This window comes from Erinaceus europaeus, chromosome 15 (assembly GCF_950295315.1).
Source record: "Erinaceus europaeus chromosome 15, mEriEur2.1, whole genome shotgun sequence".
NCBI lineage: Eukaryota > Metazoa > Chordata > Mammalia > Eulipotyphla > Erinaceidae > Erinaceus > Erinaceus europaeus.
The window spans coordinates 19,911,584-19,935,476 of NC_080176.1; the positions used below are offsets into that span (position 1 = coordinate 19,911,584).

The 23,893-nt window shown below is 52.0% G+C and overlaps 1 protein-coding gene across 1 annotated transcript; it reads left to right on the forward strand.

Moving 5' to 3' along the window:
- Positions 1-197: 197 nt before the first annotated feature.
- Positions 198-23,634, forward strand: ITGAX (integrin subunit alpha X). Its single transcript, XM_060173111.1, has 30 exons — positions 198-284; positions 884-989; positions 2,175-2,278; positions 2,424-2,494; positions 2,587-2,701; positions 5,124-5,254; positions 5,353-5,498; positions 5,991-6,144; positions 7,438-7,588; positions 7,774-7,847; positions 7,986-8,115; positions 8,186-8,328; positions 8,420-8,560; positions 8,639-8,851; positions 10,087-10,217; positions 10,327-10,484; positions 10,592-10,746; positions 12,175-12,306; positions 12,408-12,481; positions 12,706-12,847; positions 17,136-17,252; positions 17,377-17,456; positions 17,547-17,630; positions 19,917-19,995; positions 20,068-20,175; positions 20,268-20,351; positions 20,730-20,843; positions 20,937-21,038; positions 21,185-21,295; positions 22,114-23,634. The coding sequence occupies exons 1-30, from the start codon at positions 248-250 to the stop codon at positions 22,210-22,212; spliced, it is 3,486 nt and encodes a 1,161-aa protein (XP_060029094.1). The 5' UTR covers positions 198-247; the 3' UTR covers positions 22,213-23,634.
- Positions 23,635-23,893: the final 259 nt, after the last annotated feature.

Below are 23,893 nucleotides of genomic sequence, written 5' to 3' on the forward strand. Positions count from 1 at the left end.
AAGCAGAGCATCCACCCTAAGGAGAGTGCCCATAGGTTCTGCTGTCCTCTCTCCCTCCCCAGGCTCCATGAAGTTTTAAGAGCAAGAGGGATCTTGTTTGAGGAGGAGGAGGGAGACTGGGTGAGGTGGGGCCGGCCCCTGCTCCTGTGGCTTTTTCTCCGCCCTCACTGAGTCACACTGTCAACTTCCCTCGAGACTCCAGCCACTTGACCTCCCACTAGCTCACTGCACCTCTGACTGCCGGACCATGCCTGGGACCCGGGTACCCTTCCTCCTGTCGATGGGTAAGCAGGCGTCCCCTGAGAATTGGCAGCAGGGCTTGGGGTCCAGGAAGACACAGAAGATACACCTTCAGGATTGAGCCTGGATGCTGGAGCCATGTGGGCTTTGAGGGGGTCTGGAGTTTGTGGAGGGAGAGGGTATCAGAAACCGATTTGAAGGCTGGGTTGGGTTTAAGAATTGCTGGAAGCAGATATGATGGCCTGGACTCTCTAGAAATATCTTCCATGAGTGCAAGTCAGGCGTGTGCTGTGTCCATAGCAGCCCCCCACCCTCATTCCCGTTCCCATCCCCAAGTGGCTCCGGATTCTCCTCTGACGGCCCCCTGGGCTGGAGGTGGGAGAGGAGTGTCTGCAAGGCTTGGGTATGACTCTGTGAGAATGGAGAACTTGAGCTTGCCAGCAGGGCCTTGGAGTAAGACCTGTGTGAGAACCGTGGGAAAGGCATGGCCGGGGCCTGGGGAGCCTGAGGGCACCCAGGGTTTGAGGTTCAGGGAGAGGAGGTTGAGGGGACCAGTGCCCAACTGGGGCTTGTGGAGTACGGGGGCCTGAAATAGGAGTGGGCCCTGCTCCAGAGTCACTGTCCTCGCCTCCCTCCTCCCCAGCTGTGGCTGCTTCTCTCAGCTTCAACCTGGACACTGACAGGCCGACCACCTTCCACCGGGACAGCGCTGGTTTTGGACACACCGTGGCCCAGTATGCCAACTCCTGGTGAGCACTGGTCTGGGGTCCCACCAGCCCTCTCCCTGCTCTTTCCGGTGCCCAGCCACTTCAGAAACTTCCTCTGTCTGGTGTGTCAATCCCCAAAAGTCCCAGAAGAGCTGGGCACAAGGCAGGTGTCGCCTGGCCCTTCCACTGTCCCCAGTTGCTAGCGGTGCTTGCTGAGTGCTCACCGGGAGCCTGGTGCAGTGCCTGGGTGGGTGCTGACTGAGTCCTTTATATGGTCCCACGAGATGGGCAGTCGGTCACTCACCAAGGGTTTACTGAGCTCTCAGCAGCCAAACCTCCCCCAGAAAACAGGGCAAAAATCTCGGGGGGGGGGCTTTTTTAATTCTTAAAATTTATTTTATTTTTAGTTATTTCTTTTGGATAGAGACAAGGGTTGAGAGAAGAGGGGGAGATAGAGATGGAGAAGAGGGGGAGATAGAGAGGGAGAAGAGGGGGAGATAGAGAGGGAGAGAGACACCTGCAGACTTGCTTCAATGTTCAAGAAGCTTCCCCACGGCAGGTGGGGAGTGGGGACTTGAACCCAGGTCCTTGCACATCGTGACATATGCACTCTACTGGGTGCACCTTTGCCTAGTTTTATGTATGCATGTATGCATGTATGCACGTATGTATTTAACTGGAGTACAGCTCAGCTCTGGCTTACAGCAGTGCCGGGAATTGAACCTGGGACCTGGGAGCCTCGGGCATGAGAACCTTTTACAGAACCACTAGGCTCTCTCCCCGGGTCCCCATGTGGGACTGGAATTGTTCTTCATCTTCATTCTTCCAGGGAGGTGATACTCAGAGAGGTGGGGCAGACTTGCTGGATAGGCAGTCTGGTTTTTTTTTTTTTTTTTGGCAGTCTGGTTTTAATGTTCTTTTACTTTTCTATTTTTTAATGGTTATTATCACTATTAGTAATATTACTTGCAGAGTAATGCTATGATTTCCCTGTTCCTGGCACTGCTTTTTCATTCAGAGCCAGAGCCAGAAAATATAGCATCACAGCTTCCTCTGATGCTGCGTCCATCCCATGTGATGCTGGGACTCAAATCTGGGTCATGTGCAAAGCCAGGCAGGCACCCTCCCTACCAGACTATTACCCTGTTCCCTCTTTTTCACTGAGTCAACATTGCTGAGGTCCCCAAGCTTGACTGTGTTGCTCCTTGCCCCCACCCCCACACTTAGGGTGATAGTTGGAGACCCCCTGGAGATACGGGGCACCAACCAGACTGGCAACCTCTACAAGTGTGAGCACACAACGGGCGTCTGCACACCCATCCAGCTGACTGGTGAGTTGCACACCCACCCCATCAGTCCCCCTCAGGGCCTTCCCACCTGCACACCCATCTCTGGATCCCTCAGACCCTGGGAGCCCCTGCACTGTAAGATCTCCCATCTCCTGGGGTTGAGGTGACCCCACCCCCTATTCTTCAGTCCCCCCAGAGGCTGTGAACATGTCCCTTGGCTTGTCCCTGGTGGCTACCACCAGACCTTCCCGCCTGTTGGTGAGTTTGTCTGGTTGGGGCAGGCCCTTGGGGAGACGGGGGTGCAGGTGGTGGGAGGGCAGGGCAGGGACACTGCATCTCTGAGTCCCCAGGCCTGCGGTCCCACGGTGCACCAAGCCTGCCGGGAGAACTTGAACCTGAAAGGCTTCTGCTTTCTGTTCACTGCACCCTCCTTGACAGCCCAGCAGCTTCCCCAGACCCTGCAGGGTGAGTGTGGAGGCCCCACAGTGGATGGGAGTACAGTGGGGTCAGACTGGACAAGCCAGAAGGATCTGGGACTGGGCAGGTAGCTCACCTGGACAGTGTGCTGCTTTGCCATGCACAGGACCCAGGTTTGAGGCCACACCTTGTCCCACTGTGCTGGGGGAAGCTTCGTGCTGTGGTGTTTTTCCCTCTCTCTGCCTCTCTCTCTGTCTGAAAAAGTCAACATGGAGCCATAAAGCCATAGTGAAAAGGAGTCGAAGGGAGTAGGGCCGTAGCATAGCAGGTTAAGTGCACATGGCACGAAGCACAAGGACCTGCATAAGGATGCTGGTTCAGGCCCCCCGGCTCCCCACCTGCAGGGGAGTCACTTCACAAATGGTGAAGCAGGTCTGCAGGTGTCTGTGTTTCTCTCTCCCTCTCTGTCTTCCCCTCCTCTTTCCATTTCTCTCTGTCCTATCTAACAACAACATCAATAACAACAACAATAGTAACTACAACAACAATAAAAAACAACAAGGGCAACAAAAGGGAAAATAAATAAATAGATATAAATTTTTAAAAAAAGAGAAGAAGGGGGAAGAGGAAGACTCTAAAAATTGACTGATTGCTCTGCTGGCTCCAAACCCAGGCTGAGGCGTCACTGTCCACCCCTCTGTACGCACGACAAGGTCCTCCTTGACCTGGCCCCTCATCTGTGTGTGGGAGTGCTAGTAACCAGCACTGAGGCTAACAGCAGGAGAGCCGCCCCCAGGGTTCTGCTCAGGGCTCAGGTAGCTCTGCCTCTGCTCTTTTCAGAGGGAGGGGCAGCTCCCTTCCTCCCCCGCCGTGCCTGGGGTGGGTGCTGGGCCGGGAGAGAGTGATGCAGCCGTGGACAGTCTGATTGAATTATCTCTGGGGGGGCATGTATGGATTCGTGCCCATATATGTTGGCATCCATAGGCAGCTGTGAACAGGTATGCATTTTAATTTGTGACTGTGTACATACATGCATGTGCTCGCACACATGTGTGTGCACATGCCTACTGCATGTGCATATAGACATGCACACGTGTGTACCCTTGCATCTACATACAACTACACAGGTATGTCTAGGTGTGTGCTTGCATGTGTGTGCACCTGCACCCTGTGGGTTTGTGCACAAGCATATGATTTCACATGTCCACAGACGTGGGCACACGTATTTGCATGCATGTGTGTTTCTGTGGGAGGGCATGTATAAATCTGCATGTGTGTGTGTGTGCCCGCATGTGTATAGGTGCACACGTGTGCCTGCTCATATGCACATGTGTTTGTACGCATGTGTGTGGTGTGCATAGGCCAAGGGGAGAGCAGAGGGGATCAGGAAGTGGACTTGCTTCAATTTCAGCCCAGAGCGCCTCTCCCTCCCTGGTTTCACATTCACACTTCAGCCCTTGGGGAACTATATTTGGCCCAGGATGGGGGTGCTCCTTCCGGCACCTCTGGGGCTCTAGATCTCACCCTCAGATAATGGGCCCCCTCAGAACACACCACTCTCCCCAGTGGGAGTTCTCTGGGGCAGGAGGGGGATCTGAGAGTCAGGCCTGGGGAGTGTCTTCTTGAGATGCTACGGTGTCCTCATCTGAGGACCAGACCCCCTTTACTCGGTAAGGGAATGGGCTCTTCTTTTTTTTCATTCTTTTCTTTCTTTCTTTCCTTCAGTTTTTTTTTTTTTTTTTTTGCCTCCAGTGTTATCACTGGGGCTCGGTGCCTGCACTGTGGCTCCTGGAGGCCATCTTTCTCCCACTGTTGTTGCTGCTGCTGCTGTTGTTGTTTTTGGATAAGACAGAGAGAAACAGAGAGGAGGGGAAGACAGAGAGAAGGAGAGAAAGATCATCTGCAGACCTGCTTCACCGCTTGCGAAGCAACCCCCCTGCAGGTGGGGAGCTGGGGGCTTGAGCCGGGATCCTGTGCCGGTCCCTGCACTTGGCACAATGTGCACTTAACCTGGTGCCACTGCCCAGCCCCCTGGGAGTGGGCTTTTCTTTAGGCTGAGCCCACAGCAGGGCCAGTGTGTGGCTGTCACCTGGGGTGACATTCCAGACATTTAACAGAAGTACAGTTTGGCACGGACCAGAAAAGACAGGTGCTGACTAGAGTCTGGAGCAGGATCCTCCCATTGCTGGGTTGTTGGGGTGTTGAAGGGATGGCCTGGGAAAAGGACCCAGACAAAGAGGCAGAAGGAGGGGTCTCTGACTTCTACCTCCCCCCACACACACACCTGGACCGGATGCCACCAGATGAATCAGAATTGTAGCCTCTTTAGAAACTTCCAGAACACAGAAGCCCCCATTTGAGAGGCTGGGGCAGGGAGTCAGGGAAGCCCTGGGGTGGGGGTGGCTGCTTGTGGCTGGACCGAGGTCCTGGGCTCTAGCACTGTTTCACCTGGGTGCCACCTCCTTCTCAGAGTGCCCAAAGCAGGAGCAGGACATTGTGCTCCTGATTGATGGTTCTGGAAGCATCGAACAGAATGATTTTGCCAAGATGCTGAGCTTTGTGCAGAATGTGATGAGCCAGTTCCCCAGGCCCACAACCCAGGTGGGCCCTTGAGTCTGCAGGTGGTGGGGGGATGTCAGGGGGAGGGGACTGGGGTTCCCCTAGAGGTGCCTCAGCCAGCCCCGTCTCCCCTGTCCCAGTTTGCTCTGGTGCAGTTCTCCAGTGGGTACAGGACCCACTTCACATTTAGCGAATTCTCGAGGAGTTCAGACCCACTGGGCCTGCTGAGCTCAGTGCGACAGCTGACTGGGTATACCTACACAGCCTCGGCCATCCGATTCGTCACGTGAGTCCTGGATCCTCCCAGGTTCCCCCTCCCTGAAGCATCCAGATCTTTCTTTGGGTATCACCTGCCTCCATGAGAACTGGCCTAGTGGAGGGGGGTTGGTAGGGGCTCACCTGGTAGAGGTCACACATTACCATGCCCAAGGACTCAGGCTCAGCTCCCCAGTCCCCACCTGCAGGGGAGAAGCTTCATGAACAGAAAAGAAGTGCTGTAGCTCCCTCTCCCAATCTCTCTCTCTCTCTCTGCCTCGATTTAAAAAAAAATGGTCACCAGGAATGGTGGAGCCATGCAGACCCCAGTCTTTGCCGCTGCCTTGGTGGCAAAGGAAAGAAAAGGAGAGAAGGGGAGAGAGGGAAAGGGAAAGAGAGAGAGAGAGAGAGAAATGGAAATGGGTCTATGAGGGAGGGGAGCAGGTGGGACCAGAAACCTTCTAGAAGAAAGGGCTTCTCATTCTCTGCTCATAGGCCTTTAGACTTTTTTCTTCCATAACAGAAATGAAATATTCAGTCCCTTGAGAGGGGCCCGGACAGATGCCTCCAAGATTCTCATTGTCATCACCGATGGGGAGAAATTTATGGATCCCCTGGATTATCAGAATGTCATCCCCCAGGCTAAGAATAAGGGCATCATTCGCTATGCAGTTGGGGTAAGATGTGGGGTTGTCCAAGATCCTGTCTTTTTCTTTTCTCCTCCTTTTCCTCCTCCTTCTCCTCTTCCTTCTCCTCCTTCTTCTTGTTCCTTTTTTCCCAGAACACTGCTCAATTTTGGCTTATGGTGGTGCTAGAGATTGAACATAGGACTTTAGAGTCTCAGACATGAAGATGTCTTTTTTTTTTATAATTTTTTAAAATATTTATTTTATTTATTTATTCTCTTTTGTTGCCCTTGTTGTTTTATTGTTGTAGTTATTATTGTTGTTGTTGTCATCGTTGTTAGATAGGACAGAGAGAAATGGAGAGAGGAGGGGAAAACAGAGAGGAGGAGAGAAAGATAGACACCTGCAGACCTGCTTCACCGCCTGTGAAGCGACTCCCCTGCAGGTGGGGAGCCGGGGTTCGAACAGGGATCCTTATGCCGGTCCTTGTGCCTTGCGCCACCTACGCTTAACCCGCTGCGCATGAAGATGTCTTTTGCAGGAGCATTACGCTATTTCTCACTCTTTCTTTGTTTCTTTCTAATTAATCAATTTATTTGTTAATGAGAGAGAATAAGTGCACCACTCTGGCATGCACAATACCAGAGGTTAAGCTCAGGAGCTCGTGCTCGAGAGTCCAGTGTTTTATCCACTGTACCCCCCCACCCCCCCATGTCCCAACAACTTCCCTTTCGAGGACAGAGACCCAAATGCCAAAGCTGAGTCTCTGGTTGGGGTCCCAGCAGAATAGTTAAACAAAACAAAACAGAACAAAACAAAACACAAAAACCCTTTCATGCCTGAAACTCCAAAGCCTCAGGTTCAACCCCCTGCACCACTATAAGCCAGAGCAGAACAGTGCTCTAGTTATTAAAAAAAAAAAAAGGGGGGGAGGAGTGTCTAGGAAGCTGAGCCCATATGCTGCCATCCACCAAGATCTGGGTTCAAGTTCCCATTCCCCACCTGAAGGGTAGAACTCATGAGCAGGGAATCAGTGCTGCAGGTGTCTCTCTTTCTCTCTCTCCCTCTCTCCCCTACTCCTCTTAATTTTTCTCTGTCCAGTCAAATCAGATAAATAAATATTTAGCAACAACAAAAAAACTGATCCTCTCCTGCCAGCAGGATGAAAACTCTTTCCTGGCCTGCACCGCTCACATTCCTTGTCCCCAACCTCCTCCAAGATATCTTGCCTGAGTCTCATTTCCCCTCCTCACCTCCGGCACCGGGGGGTGATAGCCTTGCCCAGGCAGGGTTGCTGGGGGGGGGGTCCACAGTGATGTTCACTGAATTGGGGGATGGTGACAGGTGGGCTCAGCCTTTATAAAGGAGACTTCCTGGAAAGAGCTGGTAGCCATCGCCTCAGCACCTGCCAACGAACACATCTTCCGAGTGGAGAACTTCGACGCTTTGAGAGACATTCAGAACAAGCTCAAAGAGAAGATCTTTGCCATCGAGGGTCAGTTGTGGGGGTCCCCCTGACCCCTTCCCCGGAAGTCCTTTTCCCTCTTGAACGTGAACCTCTGCCCGCTGTCCTGTGCCCTGGGCCCCAGCCAGCCCTCCCTCCCCGCAACGTCAGATCCTCTGAGAGCCAAGGCACAGCCTGTCCGGCCCCACTGAACCCGGATGGGTGTCTCCTTCCAGGGACACAGACAGGGAACAGCAGTTCCTTTGAGTTTGAGATGTCTCAGGAAGGCTTCAGTGCGGTGCTCACACCCGTGAGTGGGGGCCCCAGACTCCTCCTGGGGGGTGGTGGGAGGAGGGAAAACGGGAGGGTCAGCCAAAGGGGGTGGTGGCTGCCTGGGGTTCTCTAGAGCAGGTCGCCACCCACTCAGCCCTGGGACACCCCCCCCCAGGATGGACCTGTGCTGGGTGCCGTGGGGAGCTTCAGCTGGTCTGGAGGTGCCTTCCTGTACCCCACAAAGATGCCACCCACCTTCATCAACATGTCACAGGCCAATGGGGACATGAAGGACTCTTACCTGGGTGAGGAGAGCTGTGCTGGGGGTGGGGGCTGGGGGTGTGGGGACCTCGTGCTGAGCCCTGGCCTCCTCAGGTTACTCCACTGAGCTGGCCTTTCGGAAGGGGGTGCAGAGCCTGGTCCTGGGGGCCCCCCGCCACAAGCACGTGGGGAAGGTGGTGCTGTTCACCCCGTCACTCGGGCAGTGGAGGCTGAAGGCTGAGGTCACAGGGACCCAGGTCAGCTATGGGGAGCCTGGGAGCAAGGGAGGAGAGTCTCTGAGGCCTGGTGGCTGGGCCGGGGGGATGACCTCAGCCTCTGCACCCCCAGATCGGCTCCTACTTTGGGGCGTCCCTCTGCTCGGTGGATGTAGATGGAGATCGCAACTCTGACCTGGTGCTCATCGGGGCCCCCCACTACTATGAGCAGACTCGGGGGGGTCAGGTGTCCGTGTGCCCCTTGCCCAGGGGGGTGAGTGGGGCTAGGAAGGGCCGGGAGGTGACTGGGGGTGCTGCCAAGTGTGGGATCCTGACCCGCCCTGCTCTGCAGAGGGCTGGCTGGCATTGTGAGGTTGCTGTACTCCGAGGGGTGCAGGGCCACCCCTGGGCGCGCTTTGGGGCGGCTCTGACGGTGCTGGGGGATGTGAATGGGGACCAACTGTCGGATGTGGCCGTGGGAGCCCCTGGAGAGCAGGAGAACCAGGGCGCCGTCTACCTGTTTCATGGGACATCGAGCCTGGGCATCAGCCCCACCCACAGCCAGGTAAGGCCTGGGAGTGGATCCTGTTGCTATGAAATCCGCCCCCCCCCCCGGCTTCTAATATTCAAAGGGGTCCACCTGGTAGCCCTCCCAGCAACTCAACAAAGTGCACAGGCCAGGTATCAGCAAGCCCATTTCACAGATGAAATCACAGGCAGGGGAAGAGAAGTGACTGGTGTCTCCTGGTTTTCTGTTGCCCGCTGCTCTGTTTAGTCTGGCTCCCTCTGGCCCATCAGTTCCTCTTTGGGCCTGTCCTTTTGCCCTTTCATGTCCCTGAGTGCTCTGAGCCTCTGCTCCCTCTCAGTCTTGCCAGATGACACCCATATGCTTGTGCCTGGAATATGCCAGGTGTTTCTGTACCCGGCTGCTGTGAACGCATCCCACGGCTGACAGGATCCTAGAGAACTCGGCCATGTCCCTCCAAGCAAAAGACGAGATGTTAGGGGACTAAGGAGAACCCACTGTTAGGAAACTGCCCTTGGTTCATCATTTAGAAGCTTTAGAAACTTCTTGGAGACAAAGGCCCAAACTCTCCTCTTTTTCCTGTCTCTGGCCAGTCTACCTCCCTATTCCTCACTTCATTTCTTTCTCTTGATTTAAATTATTATTTTAAATTAAAATTTTGTTTGTTTTTTATTGCCGCCAGGGCTGTCACTGGGGCTTGTGGGCAGTGTGGCGAATCCATCTCTCCTGACAGCCTTTGCTTTTTCTTCTTTATTTTATTAGATAGGACAGAGAGAAATTGAGAGGGGAGAGGGAGAGAGAGACAGCTGCAACACTGCCTCACTGCTGATGAAGCTTCCCCCCTGCAGGTGGGACCAGGCACACAAACGTGTGTCCTTGCATATGGTAATGTGTGCACTCTGCTGGGTGCACCATTGCCTGGGCCTTTGTTATTTTTTTCTTTTAAAAATATTTATTTATTTATTCCCTTTTGTTGCCCTTGTTTTTATTATTGTAGTTATTATTGTTGTTATTGATGTGGTTGTTGTTAGATAGGATAGAGAAATGGAGAGAGATGGGGAAGACAGAGAGGGGGAGAGAAAGATAGACACCTGCAGACCTGCTTTACCGCCTGTGAAGTGACTCTCCTGCAGGTGGGGAGCCTGGGGCTCGAAGTGGAATCCTTATGCCGGTCCTTGTGCTTTGCGCCACGTGGGCTTAACCCGCTGCGCTAACGCCCGACTCCCTGTCATTTATTTCTAACCAGTCTCTCCTCCCCCACCGCCTCCCCCAAGCGGGTGGCAGCCTCCCAGCTGTCCTCCAGGCTCCAGCACTTTGGACAGGCGCTGAGTGGGGGTCAGGACCTCACGGGGGATGGGCTGCTGGACCTGGCTGTGGGGGCCCGGGAACACGCGCTGCTGTTCAGGTGAGGATGGAGCTTCTCCCAGCGCTCCTCAGCTCCTCAGCTCACCTTGGGATGCCAGCCTGCACAGCCCCACCCCAGAGCCTGTCCTCAGCTCAGGCTCCTCCTGCAGGACCAGGCCTGTGCTCAGCGTGGAGGTGAACATCCGCTTCTTGCCGGCTGAGATCCCCAGATCTGTGTTTGAATGTGGGGAGCAGGCAGCCTCTAAGCAGGAGTTGAGCCAAGCCACCATCTGCCTAAAGATTTTCCAAAGGCCCCAGACTCTCAACGGTGAGTGCTCCTCCTTCCCAGAACACAGGGAGCCTGGACTCTGAGGACCCTGGGGACCCTCACTGGCCCCCCCCCACACCATGAGTCCCTGCCTCTCAATCTCTTAGGGGACCTCTTGAGCACTGTGACCTTTGACCTGACCCTTGACCCTGGTCGACTGAGTCCCAGGGCCATCTTTAAGGAGACGAACACCTGGAACCTAACTCGGGTCCAAGTACTGGGGCTGAGATACCACTGCGAGGAGGTGAAGTTGCTCCTCCCGGTAAGGGGGCCTGGGGGCCCAGCCACAGAGGTGACTTGGAGCGGGAAGCAGTGGCCTGAGTACAGAAGACTGGGGTGTATGCCCTGGTGTGGCACCCAGCCTACTGAATGAACGAGTGAGTGAGTGAGTGAACCGCAAACACCTTCTTGCTGCAGAGCTGCTCCTCTGACTCGGTGTATCCTAGGCCCAGGGGACCTAGCAGGGGACAGCCACACCCCCAGGGCATTCTGGGGAAAGACCCCATGGATGGAGTCCCAGTGCAGAGAGGGTGCTGGGAGAAGTCTGGGAGCAGGGAAGCTGCACATGACCCAGATGGAGTGAGGGAGCTATGGGGGAGACTGGGAGGAGAAAGGCCATGGCAGAGGGAGCCCAGATTCTGCACAGGGAGTGCTACACACACACACACACACACACACACACACACACACACACACACACACACACACACTGTTTCTACATAAAGAGAAGGGCCCCACACCACTAAAAACTGTGAGGGCCTGTGCCTCAGCCGCCTGCTCTTATTTATTTATTTCATTTCTTTATTTTAAACAATTAAAATTGTTATTATCATTGTTTATTGGGCAGAGACAGCCAGAAATCGAGAGGGTAGAGAGAGATAGAGAGGGAGAGAGACAGAGAGACACCCATAGCCCTGCTTCACCACTTGCAAAGCTTTGCCCCCGCAGGTGGGGGCTGGAGGTTGGAACCCAGGTCCTTGCACATCTTAACGTGTGCGCTCAACCAGGTGTGCTACCGCTCAACCCCTTTATTTCATTTCTTTAGGGCCTAGGAGATAGTGTAATGGGTTGGCAAAAGGCTTCCATGCCTGAGGCTCTGAGGCTCTGAGGCTCTGAGGCTCTGAGGCTCCAGGTTCAATCCCCAGCACCAACAGAAACTGGGGTTTAGCAGTGCTCTGATTTCCCCCCCCAAGTAATGTTAATTAATTAATTAATCATTTTTATTAGAGATTTCATAGAGATTTACAAGATTATAACATTACAGGGGTAATGTTGTAATAACAGGTTCCACACCACACGTAGCCCCACCACAAAATTTAGAGGCCAGTTGAGGTCTGGCTACCCTTCCTTCCCCCACTCCCTTTATCTCTTTCTTCCTCTCTTCTTTGCCAGTTTCTGTGTCCCAGTGCTCTATATTCCACATATACCTGTGCTCTTATTTATCTTTTTTGTTCATGTTACTGCTAGGGCTCAGTGCCTGCCTGACTCCACTGTTTCTGGCAGCCATTTTTTTTATAGCAGTGAGACACAAGGAGGGAGATAGAGACACTGAGAGGAGAGACACCTTCAGCGCTGTTCTACCACTCGAGACGCTCTCTCCCCTTGAACCCCGTCCTGACATCTAGCAACGTGTGCTCTCTACCCGGTGAGCTCCGTCCCCTGCTCTTGTCAATGCCCATCTGTCCTCCAGGCCTGTGTGGAGGACGCGGTGACCCCCATCACCTTGCGTCTCCACTTCTCCCTGGTGGGCAACGCCAACCCTTCCATTGGGAACCTTCAGCCGATGCTGGCTGTGGACGCTCAGAGATACTTCACAGCCTCTGTGAGTCCCCAGGGTGGGAACTCCTGGGAGGGGGGGGCTGAGGGGAGGTGGGGGGTGGACTCCAGATCTCAGGGCAAGCCCCCCTTTGACTTCACTCTCAGCTCCCCTTTGAGAAGAACTGCGGAGCTGACCATGTGTGTCAGGACAACCTCGGCATCTCCCTTGGCTTCCCTGAGTGAGCTTCTACCCCCTTATATCCATCCTAGCCCACCCCCCAACACCCCCAAATCCTGCTGTGGCCTAGGGCCCAGTCCTTGGCCCCAGCTCTTCCTAACAGTGTTCCCTGGGCTGAGAAACCAGACTCCCTGTCCCCCCTTCTCCTGCCTTCCTACTCTGCCCACTCCCCACTCACTTCTCGCCCCAGCCTGGGAATCAGTTTCTCTGCACCCCAATACCTAGTATAGACACCCTGCTGGTGGGGAGCGACCTGGAGCTGGCCATGCAGGTGGCAGTGTGGAACAATGGCGAAGACTCCTACGGGACCTCGGTCACCTTCTCCTACCCAGCTGGGCTGTCTTACCGCCGTGTCACTGGGGGACAGGTAGCCCCCCCATCCCCCCTGACCTCGGGCATTAGAAGCATGGGCTCCTGGGCTGGGTCTGCTCTCACACTCCATTGCTGTCACTGGTGCTTGGGTGGATGAGGTTGTGTTGTTTGGGGATTGCCTCACTTATGCTGGGTTCAGCTCTGGGTATTGCATTTAAAAAATATTTATTAATGAGAGAGAGAGAGAGGGAGGGATGGAGAGGGAGAGGGAGAGGGAGAGGGAGAGGGAGAGGGAGAGGGAGAGAGAGAGAAGCAGAGAACCACTCTGATCCATGTGGCACTGGGCCTCAAATTCAGAACCTCATGACTGAGAGTCTAAGCCTCCTGGGCTGCTCTGAGTATTACATTTTAGAGACATGACTCTTAGGACTGACTTTCCAAAAGCCTGCTAACATGAGCCAGAAGACTTCTACCTTAAGTGACTTTTCAATCATATTCCTCTTTTAAAGAAAAGTATATCTTGGGCCTTCAAAAAATATCTGAAGGCTTATTTATTAATGAAAGAGAGCTAGAAAGAGCTGGAATGCCACTCTGGCACATGTGATGCCATGAATCAAACTTGGGACCTCATGCTTGAGAATCCAACAGTTTATTCACTGCACCACCTCTGGACTGTGGCATTTGAATTTTGAACTTTCTCTCTGTGTCTCTCACGTTATTTATTTCATAGAGACAGAGATAAATCAAAAAGAAAGGGAGAAAGAGAAAGGGAGAGGGAAACAGAGACACCTACAACCCTGCTTCACCATTTGTGAAGCTTCCTCCCCCATAGATGAGGATGGGGGATTGAACCCAGATTCTTGCACACATAACATGTGAACTCTACCGGGTGTGTCACTGCTTACCCCAGCCTTCAAATATTTTAAAATTTTGTTCTGTAAACAATGCTGTTGACTGTACTGGTGATTCTAAACTAGGACTTGACACACTTTTCCTATAAATGGCAACATAGTTTTATAATTTCAACTTTTATCAGCCATGTGGTGTCTTGTCACATCTATCCCAATCTGCTCTTTAGAGGGATAACAGCTGTTGACTATAGGTATGTGAGCTGACATAGATGGGTTTCAATAAAACTTTATTTGTAGTGGTCTGGGAGGTGGCGCAGTGGATAAAGCATTGGACTCTTAAGCATGAGGTCCTGAGTTTGATCCCTGGCAGCACATGTACCAGAGTGATATCTAGTTCTTTCTCTCTCTCCTCCTATCTTTCAAATAAATAAATTAATAAACAAATAAATAAATATAATAAGAATTTATTCACTATAAAAAACTTTATTTGTAAAATTTGATGGGCTGTTGCTTGGCAATTCTTGTTTTAGAAGACAGAACTAGGTCCACAGGGAGTCAAAGGGAAACAGTTTTGGTTTGTTTTAAGGTCTGTTTTTATGAGACATAGAGAAAGATTGTTCTCAGCTTTTGGTGTTTTTTTGAACCTGAGACCTTTAGGATCTCACACATGCAAGTCTTGTGATGATACTGTTAAGACACCAAGTTGTTTATTTATTAACATTCTATATTACAATTTATTTATCTTTATCCTTGTTTCCTTTGCTGTTAGAGTTGAGTCCCCAAAGGCTTCTTGGTAGTTGAGGTCTGCGAATGTATTCCCTGTGTTTTCTGAGTTTTTAAAATTTATGTTTTTGAGTATTTAATACATATTTATGAGAGAGACAGAGAGAAATTGAGAGGGAGGGAGACAGTTGCAGCACTGTTTCACCAGTATTTAAGTTTTTCTTTTTTTTAAACACTTTTAAATATTTTATATTTATTTATTTACTTATTTATTTTGTCTCTAGGGTTATCACTGGGGCTCAGTGCCTGCTCTATAAATCCACTGCTCTTGGAGGCCATTTTTCCCATTTTGTTGCCCTTGTTGTTGTTATTATTATTGTTGCCATTGCTATTGTTGTTGGATAGGATAAAGAGAAATTGAGAGAGGAGAGGAAGACAGAGAGGAGGAGAGAAAGATAGACACTTGCAGACCTGATTCACTACCCCATGCAGCGATTCCCCTGCAGGTGGGGAACCAGGGGCTCGAACCGGGATCCTTACGATGGTCCTTGCGCTTTGTGCCATTTGTGCTTAGTCCAGTGCGCTACTGCCTGGCCTCCTTTTAACATTCTTTTAAATGATTTATTTATTAATTATTAGAGAGAGTCAGAGGGGAGGGACATAGAGAGGGAGAGAGAGAGAGAGAGAGACCTGAAGCCCTGCTTCACCACTCATGAAACTTTCCTCCCTGCAGGTGGGGACCAGGGGATTGAACCTAGATCCACATGCACTATAGTGTGTATGCTTAACCAGGTGCACCACTGCCTGGCTCTAGTTTCTACCTTTTTCTATCCACATCTTTAATCCATTTTGAGTTAGTTTTTGTGTGTGGTATTAAATAATGATCTACTTTGTTCCTCCTCCTCCTTCTTTTTCTTCTTTTCTGGCATATGACTGTCCTGGGTTCCCAAAACCATTTGTGGAAGAGCTTTGTTGTCTGTTTTGGCTCCTTTGCCATAAATTGAATGTTCATCTACATGTAGGTTTGTTTCTAGATTCTTAATTCTATTCTGGTGGTCTGCATGTATGTTTTTGTGCTAAAACCATACTGGTTTATTTTAGTATAGTATTTTGTGATTAACAGTCGGTTACAAGATTGTAGGATTACAGTGTAGAATTCTATACCACACCCACCACCAGAATTCTGAATCTCCTCTCCCGCCTTCCAAAGATAACTACTATAGTTCTCACAAGTCTTAGAAACAGTTTGTTTGCTTCTGTTTGTTTGTTTTTTTCCCCAAGTTCATGTGTATCAGTTCTCTAGATTCCACATATGAGTGACACCATCTGGTAGTTGCTTTTCATCTCTTATTCTGCTAAGCATCATCATCTCTAGGTCTAGCCATTTTGTCCTAAAGGACACATTATAGTCTTTTTATTGCAAAGTATTTTTCCATGGAATATATATCCCATATATATACCAGCCGGGTGCTGCTGTAATGTGTGTGATCTGCCGGGTGCTGCTGTAATGTGTGTGATCTGCCGGGTGCTGCTGTAATGTGTGTGATCTGCCGGGTGCTGCTGTAATGTGTGTGATCTGCCGGGTGCGTTATCTCCTGCCGCCAAAGATCTTACCTAGTGGACTGTCTCTCTGATCCTAGAATTTTTGTTCTCATTTTCCTGAAAAATGCCATTGGAATTCTGACAGGGCTTGTGTGGGATCTCTAGATTGCTGTCCATAGTGGACTATTTTAACGAAGTTGATTCTTCCAGTCCATGAACACAGGACTGCTTTCCATTTCTTTTTGGCTTCTCTTTCTGTGAACACTGTCTTCCACATTTTTTGTAATCTTTCACTTCATTTAATAAGTTTACTGAGAGTATTTTACATATATTTTATTTACATGCCACCAGGTTTATTGCTGAGACTTGATGTCTGCGCAATACTGCCACTGGTGCTGGTGGCCTTTCCTGCCCCCCTTTTTGGTAGAAGGTGAGGGACAGAAAGAGAGTGAGAGGCAGAAGTTTCAGAGGCAGTGAAGCAGTGCTGTAGGTGTCTCGATTTCCCACTCTCCTCTCAATCTCTGTCTATCCAAAATAAATTTAAAAATATATTTTTTATTTTTTTTATTATCTTTATTTTATTTACTGGATAGAAACAGCCAGAAATCAAGAGGGAAGGGGGTGATAGAGAGGAAGAGAGACAGAGAGACACCTGCAACACTGCTTCACCACTTGCAAAGCTTTCCCCCTGCAGATGGGGACCAGGGGCTTGAACCTGGGTCCTTGTGCGCTGTAACATGTGCTCTCAACCAGGTGCGCCACCACCCAGCCCCAAAAATATTTTTAAAAGATATTTATTTAAAATTTCTCATAATGCAACATTTTTTTTGAAGAGAACAATAAATTTAAAGAGAGAGAGACACTAAGTGATATTTGGAGTTTGATCAGGCGGTGTCTAAGGAACTTTAAAATATGACTTAACGGGTACTGGGTGTTGGCACACCTGGTTGAGCTCACATGTGACAATGCTCAAGGATCTGGGTTCAAGCCCCCAGTCCCCACCTGCTGAGGAGAACCTTCACAAGCGGTGAAGCAGGTCTGCAGGTGTCCCTCTTTCTGTCTCCCTCTCTAACTTCCCCTCCTATCTCAGTGTCTCTCTGTTCTATCTTCCCTCCCCCCCAAAAAAAATTCTAACTTGAAGGAAGTTTCTAGAACCCATGACTTCTTCGTGGAGCCACTGGAACATGAACAAATGTTTGTCTCTTTTCCTTCCGCGTGTGGGCCCAGAACCACCCGAGGTTCCGCAGCCTGCGCCTGACCTGTGACAGCACCCCTGGCGGGACCCGCGGCCTCCGCACCACGCGCTGCAGCGCTGGCCATGTCATACTGCGTGAGGGCTCCCGGGTCAGCACAACACCCCACCACACCCCACCCCACCCCACCCCACCCCACCCCACCCCACCCCACCACACACTCCTCCCTCTCCCCTCCCCATGACTCTCCTGACTCCTACCCTGTGTCCCCCTAGATCATCTTCACTGTCACCTTTGACGTGTCCCCCAAGGCCACACTGGGAGACCAGTTGCTTCTGGTGGCCAGTGTCAGCAGGTGAGCGGGACAGGCCCAGGCCCAGCACCCCTCCACCCCTACCCACATACCCCCAGACCCCTGTCAGCCTAGCTCCTTCTCTTTCTCCAGTGAGAACAACACTCCCAAGACCAGCAACAGCACCTTCCAGCTGCAGCTGCCTGTCAAGTATGCCGTCTACACCGTGATCAGCAGGTATCATACCTGTACCACCTCAAACGGGGCTTTCCTATCACTGAAGAGGGCAGAGGGTTTTCTCACTCCAAGGCTTGGTATCTGCACAATGAAGCCACTACTCCCAACAGCCAGTTTTTCTTTCTTCCTTTTTAAATTTTTATCTTTATTTATTTATTTGGATAGAGATAGCCAGAAATCAAGAGGGAAGGGAGTGATAGAGAGGGAGAGAGGCAGAGAGAGACACCTGCAGCCCTGCTTCACCATCTGTGAAGCTTTCCTCCTGCAGTTGGGGGCTAGGGGCTCGAACCCAGATCCTTGCGCACTGTGACATATACTCTCAACCAGGTGCGCCACCACCTGGCCCCCTTCTTTCTTCCTTTTAAAAAATATTTTCTTTATTTATTTGAGACAGAGGGAAATTGAGAGGGGAGGGGGAGATTGAAAGGAGAGAGCTAGAGAGAGGGGCCAGGTGGTGGTGCACCTGGTTAAGCACACACATTATAGTGCACAAGGGCCCAGGGTCAAGTCCCTGGTCCCTATCTGCAGGGGGAAAGCTTCACGAGTGATGAAGCAGGGATGCAGGTGTCACTCTGTCTTTTCCCCTCTCCATCTCATCTTCCCCTCTCAATCTCTTTCTGTCTCTATCCAATAATAGATAAATAAATAAACAAATAAACAAATAAATAAATGACTGATGTGTTATCAAAACTAGGCAGAACTCCCATGGGATAGGTGCATACCTGATGTGCACGGGCCTTTGTGACTTAAAGGCCTGGGGACATTTCGCTGCTCGTCTTATGCACTTGTTCTGGGCCCAGTTCACTCTCTCATTCACACCTGCACAGTGAGGCCTGCAGATGCACACCCCCCACCCCAGGTCGTGGTCCGAGCTGGCTCTTTAGGGGAAGGGTGAATTGGTGTCTCTTTCCGTGGGGCCCAAGTCCGGTCTGAGTGGCCCCTGAGCCCCGCTGTACACTGCAGGTGTGACTGTGTGGGTTGGGCCATCTAGAGGGGCCCCTGGAATGAAGACGAGGTTTGGGGGAGTCCCTTGGCAGAAGAGAGGTGGGACTTCAGAGGTGGAGCAGGAGTTTAGACTCTGCAAGCTGAGGACAGGGAGCCGAGGAGCAGGGCTGGGAAGGTGGAGGAGAGGCCACTGCCGTGTGCGTTGGCCAGGCCTGAGTAGGCCTCGTGAGACCTCACTCCAGAAACCAGTAAGACTCTACAGAACCCCCTTCAGCTCTGAGCCCCCCCAAGTCAAAGTAACAGGAGAGAAGGGCTCCTAGTAGAGGTCTGTAAAAGACCAGAAGGAAGGGCCGGGCAATGGCACACCCGATTGAGTACATGAAGTATTAAGCGAAACAAAGAACCTGGTTCGAGCCCCCGGCTCCCCACCTGCAGGGGGGTGGCTTCACAACTGGTGAAGCAGGCCTGCAGGTGTCTGTCTCTGTTCCTCTCTATCTCCCCCTCCTCTCTCAATTTCTCTCTGTCCTAGCCAATAAAATGGAAAAAATGGCCCCCAGGAGCAGTGGATTTGTAGTGCCGGCACCAAGGCCCAATGATAACCCTGGAGACAAAAACAAACAAACAAAAAAACAAACAAGTAAAGAAGTGAACAAATAAATAACCAGAAAGAGGTGCTGTCATCAGCATTAGCCTGAGGTGCCTGGAAGCTGTACTCTGCCCCACAGGCCCAGCCAGCAGCCTTAGAGGGACACTGAGGTACAGGGTGGGGGTGAGGGGCTTCTGCTGTCTCAGTAGCCAGGGACACAGCCCCTCATGGCACCCCCTCACCTGCCTCCTTTGAATTTCTTGTACCGGTACTTTTAATTTGGCTATAAGGGTTATTACCACCAGGGCTCAGTGTCTGCACGACTCTGCCATCCCCAACAGCCATTTCCCCCCTTTTCTTTCTTCTTCCTCCTCTTTCTCCTTCATCATCATCTCCTCCTCCTCCTCCTCCTCCTCCTCCTCCTTCTTTTTGTAAGAAGAGATAGGGAGAAGGCAAAGAGGAGACATCATAACAGCAATACTGTTTTCATTGCTTGGGAAGATCTCCCACCCCTGCAAGTGGGGAGCTAAGGGCTTGAACCCTGGTTCTCACACATTGTAACTCTACTGAGTGAACCACTATGAGGTCCCATGCAGGCATTTTCTGCAAGAAGCTCACACCCAGCTTGAAGCTCAGTCCTGTTCCCCAAATATTCCCCTGACCCACTGACTGCATTCCAGTCTCCCTCAAGGCCCCAGTCCCATCTTTCCCGTCAGGCCTAATATCCCATCCACTCCTGCCTCTTCTCTTCACAGTCACGAACAATCCACCAAATACCTCAACTTCACCGCTTCAGGGAAGGAGAAGAGCCATGAGGCCCAGCTCAGATTCCAGGCAGGTGGTGGCCCTGGAGGTCGGGGAGGGTGGGCGTGGGGTCCATCACCTCACTGTTCTCCATCCGTGCAGGTGAACAATCTGGGCCACAGGGACTTGGACGTCAACATCAGCTTCTGGGTGCCTGAGTCACTGGCCGGGGAGGATGTGTGGACAGGGCTGCAGGTCTTCCACCCCCAGGTACTCCAGGCCTGAGGAAACCCTCCCTGTCCCCGCCCCCCAAGACTCCCTGAGTCCCCACTGAGATGTTTCCCATCTGTGTCTTTGTCTAGAAACCGTCGATTCAGTGCACTTCTGAGAAAACCAAGCCCACTGAGGTCAACTTCCAGGCCCGAATGAAGAAAAACCCAGTGCTGGTGAGGGGGATTCTGTTATTGTCACTGGGACTTCACTGACTGGTTCAGATAGAATGAGTGAGACAGAGAGGCAGACAGAGAGACAGGGAGAATGAGAGAGACCACAGCATCAAAACCTCTGTCAGTATGGAGCTGGACTCAAACCCAGGTTGTGTGCATGTCAAAGCAGTGAGCTATTTTGTGTGCTCATGTCCCCCCACTTTAAGCAACACATCAGAGGGGCTTACTTTGGGGATCCAGGTCATACTCTGGTGAAATCCCTCAGGGCTGCCCCCTAACCCACAGACATGGCAGATCCCTTCAGATCAGACCTCTCAATTCCACACCCTCCCTCCCAGTCTGTCCTTCTGGGGCCTGATGCCACCTCTCTGTCCCCAGGACTGCACGCTGGCCCACTGCCAGCGCTTCCGCTGTGCCGTCCCCTCCTTCGGCCTCCAGGAGGAGCTGGACTTCACCCTGAAGGGCAACCTCAGCTTCAGCTGGACCCGCCAGGTATGCAGCCCCCCAGCCAGGCCAGGTCACCCCGGGGCTCAGCCCTCCCGCCAGCCTGGCCCCCAAGCTGTCCCCGGTCCCCTGTCCCTGCAGACGCAGCAGAAGAAGGTGGTGGTGCTGAGTGCGGCTGAGATCCTGTTCGACACCTCCGTGTACTCCCAGCTCCCGGGGCAGGAGGCCTTTCTGGGCACCCAGGTGGCGCCGGTGGGGGGTGCCAGGGGCCCCGGAGGGAGCCCAAGGGTGGCTGGGACAGCGAGGGGACAGGCCCCGGGGAGGACCCGGGAACAGGCCAGGCGAAGGCTGGGGGCCGAGGCCTCAGCCTGGTCGTCCTCCCTTGCCAGGTGGAGACGGTGCTGGAAGAGCTGGAGGTCCACGACCCGGCCCCCCTGGTGGTGGGCAGCTCCGTGGGGGGACTGCTGCTGCTGGGGCTCATCACTGCAGCTCTGCGCAGGGTAAGCCCCGCCCACGCTGACGTCACGGGCATCTGACCCCCCCCCCCCCCCTTTTTCACACAGGGCAAGAGCTTGTCTCAGGGTCAGGGAGACATTCCTAGTCACCACCAGGGAGGCACCCCCTCCTACCTTCGACATTCCCTCTCCCCACCTGTCTTGTCCTTTCTAGCTGACCCTCAGATCCCCTCAGATCTCTCTCTCTCTGCCACCAGAGTTGTACCTGGGGCTCTGTGCCTACTCAGCTCCATTGTTCCTGGAAGTCATTAGGTCACTCTAGTACATCCAAGATGGCTGGGGGGGGCAGTTTGATCAAACTCAGGACATCATACTTGAAGGTCCAATGCTTTATACATTGTGCCACCTTCTGAGTCTCTCTTTTTTTTTTTTTTTTCCTTTCTCAAAGCACTGCTCAGCTCTGGCTGGGAACTGAACCTGGCATATAGGAGAGCCACAGGCGTGCGAGTTCTTTGCAGAGCCATAATGCTGTCTCCCAGCCAGTCAGGCCCTTCTCATTCTTCTCTGCCCCTTACATGTTTTCCCCAAAGCACTTCCCAGTGGCCACCAGCTCCACAGCTGCTCTGGGCATGGTGGTGGGCACGGGCCTGGTCACACTGGCTCTGGCTTCCCCTCAGGAGCTCACAGCACTGCTGAAAAGTGGGGAGCAGACTGGTCCACTGCTCCTGGCACAAGGTTTGACCACAGTAGCACCTCTAGAAAGTGCCATCAGCCCCACCATCTCTTCTTTCTTTTCCACTGGACAACCTGAATTTGTTTGTTTGTTTGTTTGGTTGGTTGTTTATTCTCTTTTCTCCCCTCAGCTGGGCTTCTTCAAGCGCCAGTACAAGGAAATGATGGAGGAGGCCAATGAACAAGCTGCTGCAGAAAGCACCAAGTCTGACCCCGAAGCTGACCAATGAGAACCCCTCTTGTTCCCTGAACCCCTCTTGTTCCCTCTTGTCTGCTGAGAGGTTGGGGGTCTCTGCCTCTCACCCAAACCTGAGGGAATAAGAACTTCTGTGGGAGGGAGGCAGGGTGCAGTGCCTGTCAGGGAGCAGTGACATGTCAGCGCAAAGCACTTTGCTTGGGAAAGGACATTTATCTCCCTGGAAACCCCAAGATAGGACCCCTGCTCTGCTCCCCAAAAACATAGCTTGGAATATCTGCCTAGAAACACATGGGCAGCAACTTCAGTTTCCTGCTCCCCTTCCTCCACTAACAACCAATGAGCTTAAAAAGAAGAAGAAGAAGAAGAAGGAGAAGGAGAAGGAGAAGGAGAAGGAGAAGGAGAAGGAGAAGAAGGGGGACTGACTGGGTGGTGGTGGTTGAGCACACAAGTTATAATATACAAGGACACTGGTTTGATCCCCACCTGCAGGGGGAAAGCTTTGCAAGTGGTGAAACAGTGTTGCAGGTGTCTCTCTGTCTCTCTCCCTCTGTCTCTCTTCCCCATCTCTCTCAATTTCGGACTGTCTTCGATCCAATAAATAAATAAATAAAGATCATAACATTTTAAAAAGAAGAAAAAGAATATATACCAGTGAAGTAGCTCACTTGGTAATAATGCTTTGCCTTTGCGTGACCCAGGTTCAAGCCCAGCCCCCACTGCATTAAAGGAAGCTTTGGAGCTGTAGCCTCTTTTACTCTTTTTCTCTCTCTCTGCCTTTGCCTCTCTGACTCTATATTAAACCACACACAGACACACAGAGACACACACAAATGAAAACCCACGTGTGTGTGTGTGTGTGTGTGTACTATATATACACTTATTTAATGTAGTGTGTGTGTGAATGAATCCGTCTTCCCTGTTCATCTTCAGTGGCTCCCCGTCACTTGCTGACCCCTGACCTTTCCAGCTCCATGTCAGAGGCCCAGTGCCACATCCAGATGTCAAGCTGTGGAGCATCCAGCATCACGTGCTCTGTCCACTCTTGGCCCCATCCTGGAATTCTTGGCCTGCAGTCTGCCAGCTGATCTGCAGGTGACGTATGTGCACTCTGGAGTCCATAAGGTCATCCCTTATGGCTGAAGGACAGATGGACAGGGCCCCAATGCCATGAACAGGACCTCAGCCCTCTCCGGGCTTTGAGACTCCAGATGGAGTGAATGAAGAAAAGAGCACAAACTGAGATGAAAACTTCACAGGCAAATGAATGAAGGAGAGACAACCACTGTAAGTGGTGGACTTTCACTTCCGCATCCCAGAATCCCCAGCGGAATCCTCGGCGGACTCTGATTATAACCAACCTCCCCTCACTTTTTGATATTGCCAGAACCTTAGCGGACTCTGTAAACAATCAGCACCCAGCCTAAAAAAAGATAAAAGGCTGAGTACTTCTGCATCCCTGTAGGTCTGAGCTCACATTCTGTGGTCGTTGCTAGGAACATTGCAGGCTGCACTCATTGCAGGACCCATCTTCCTCGAGTGGTAGATAGAGTATGTTGTTCAACCTCCCTTTGGAGAATGGAACAGTCCCTACCATTGTTGATCAGCTTTGAGGGCAAGATCCTATAGGGGTCCACAAAGGGGTCCATTATGTTGTTCCTGATGGAGATGACCAGTGACAGTGGCGAGAGGGATCTGTTAGAGGTCCAGGCCTA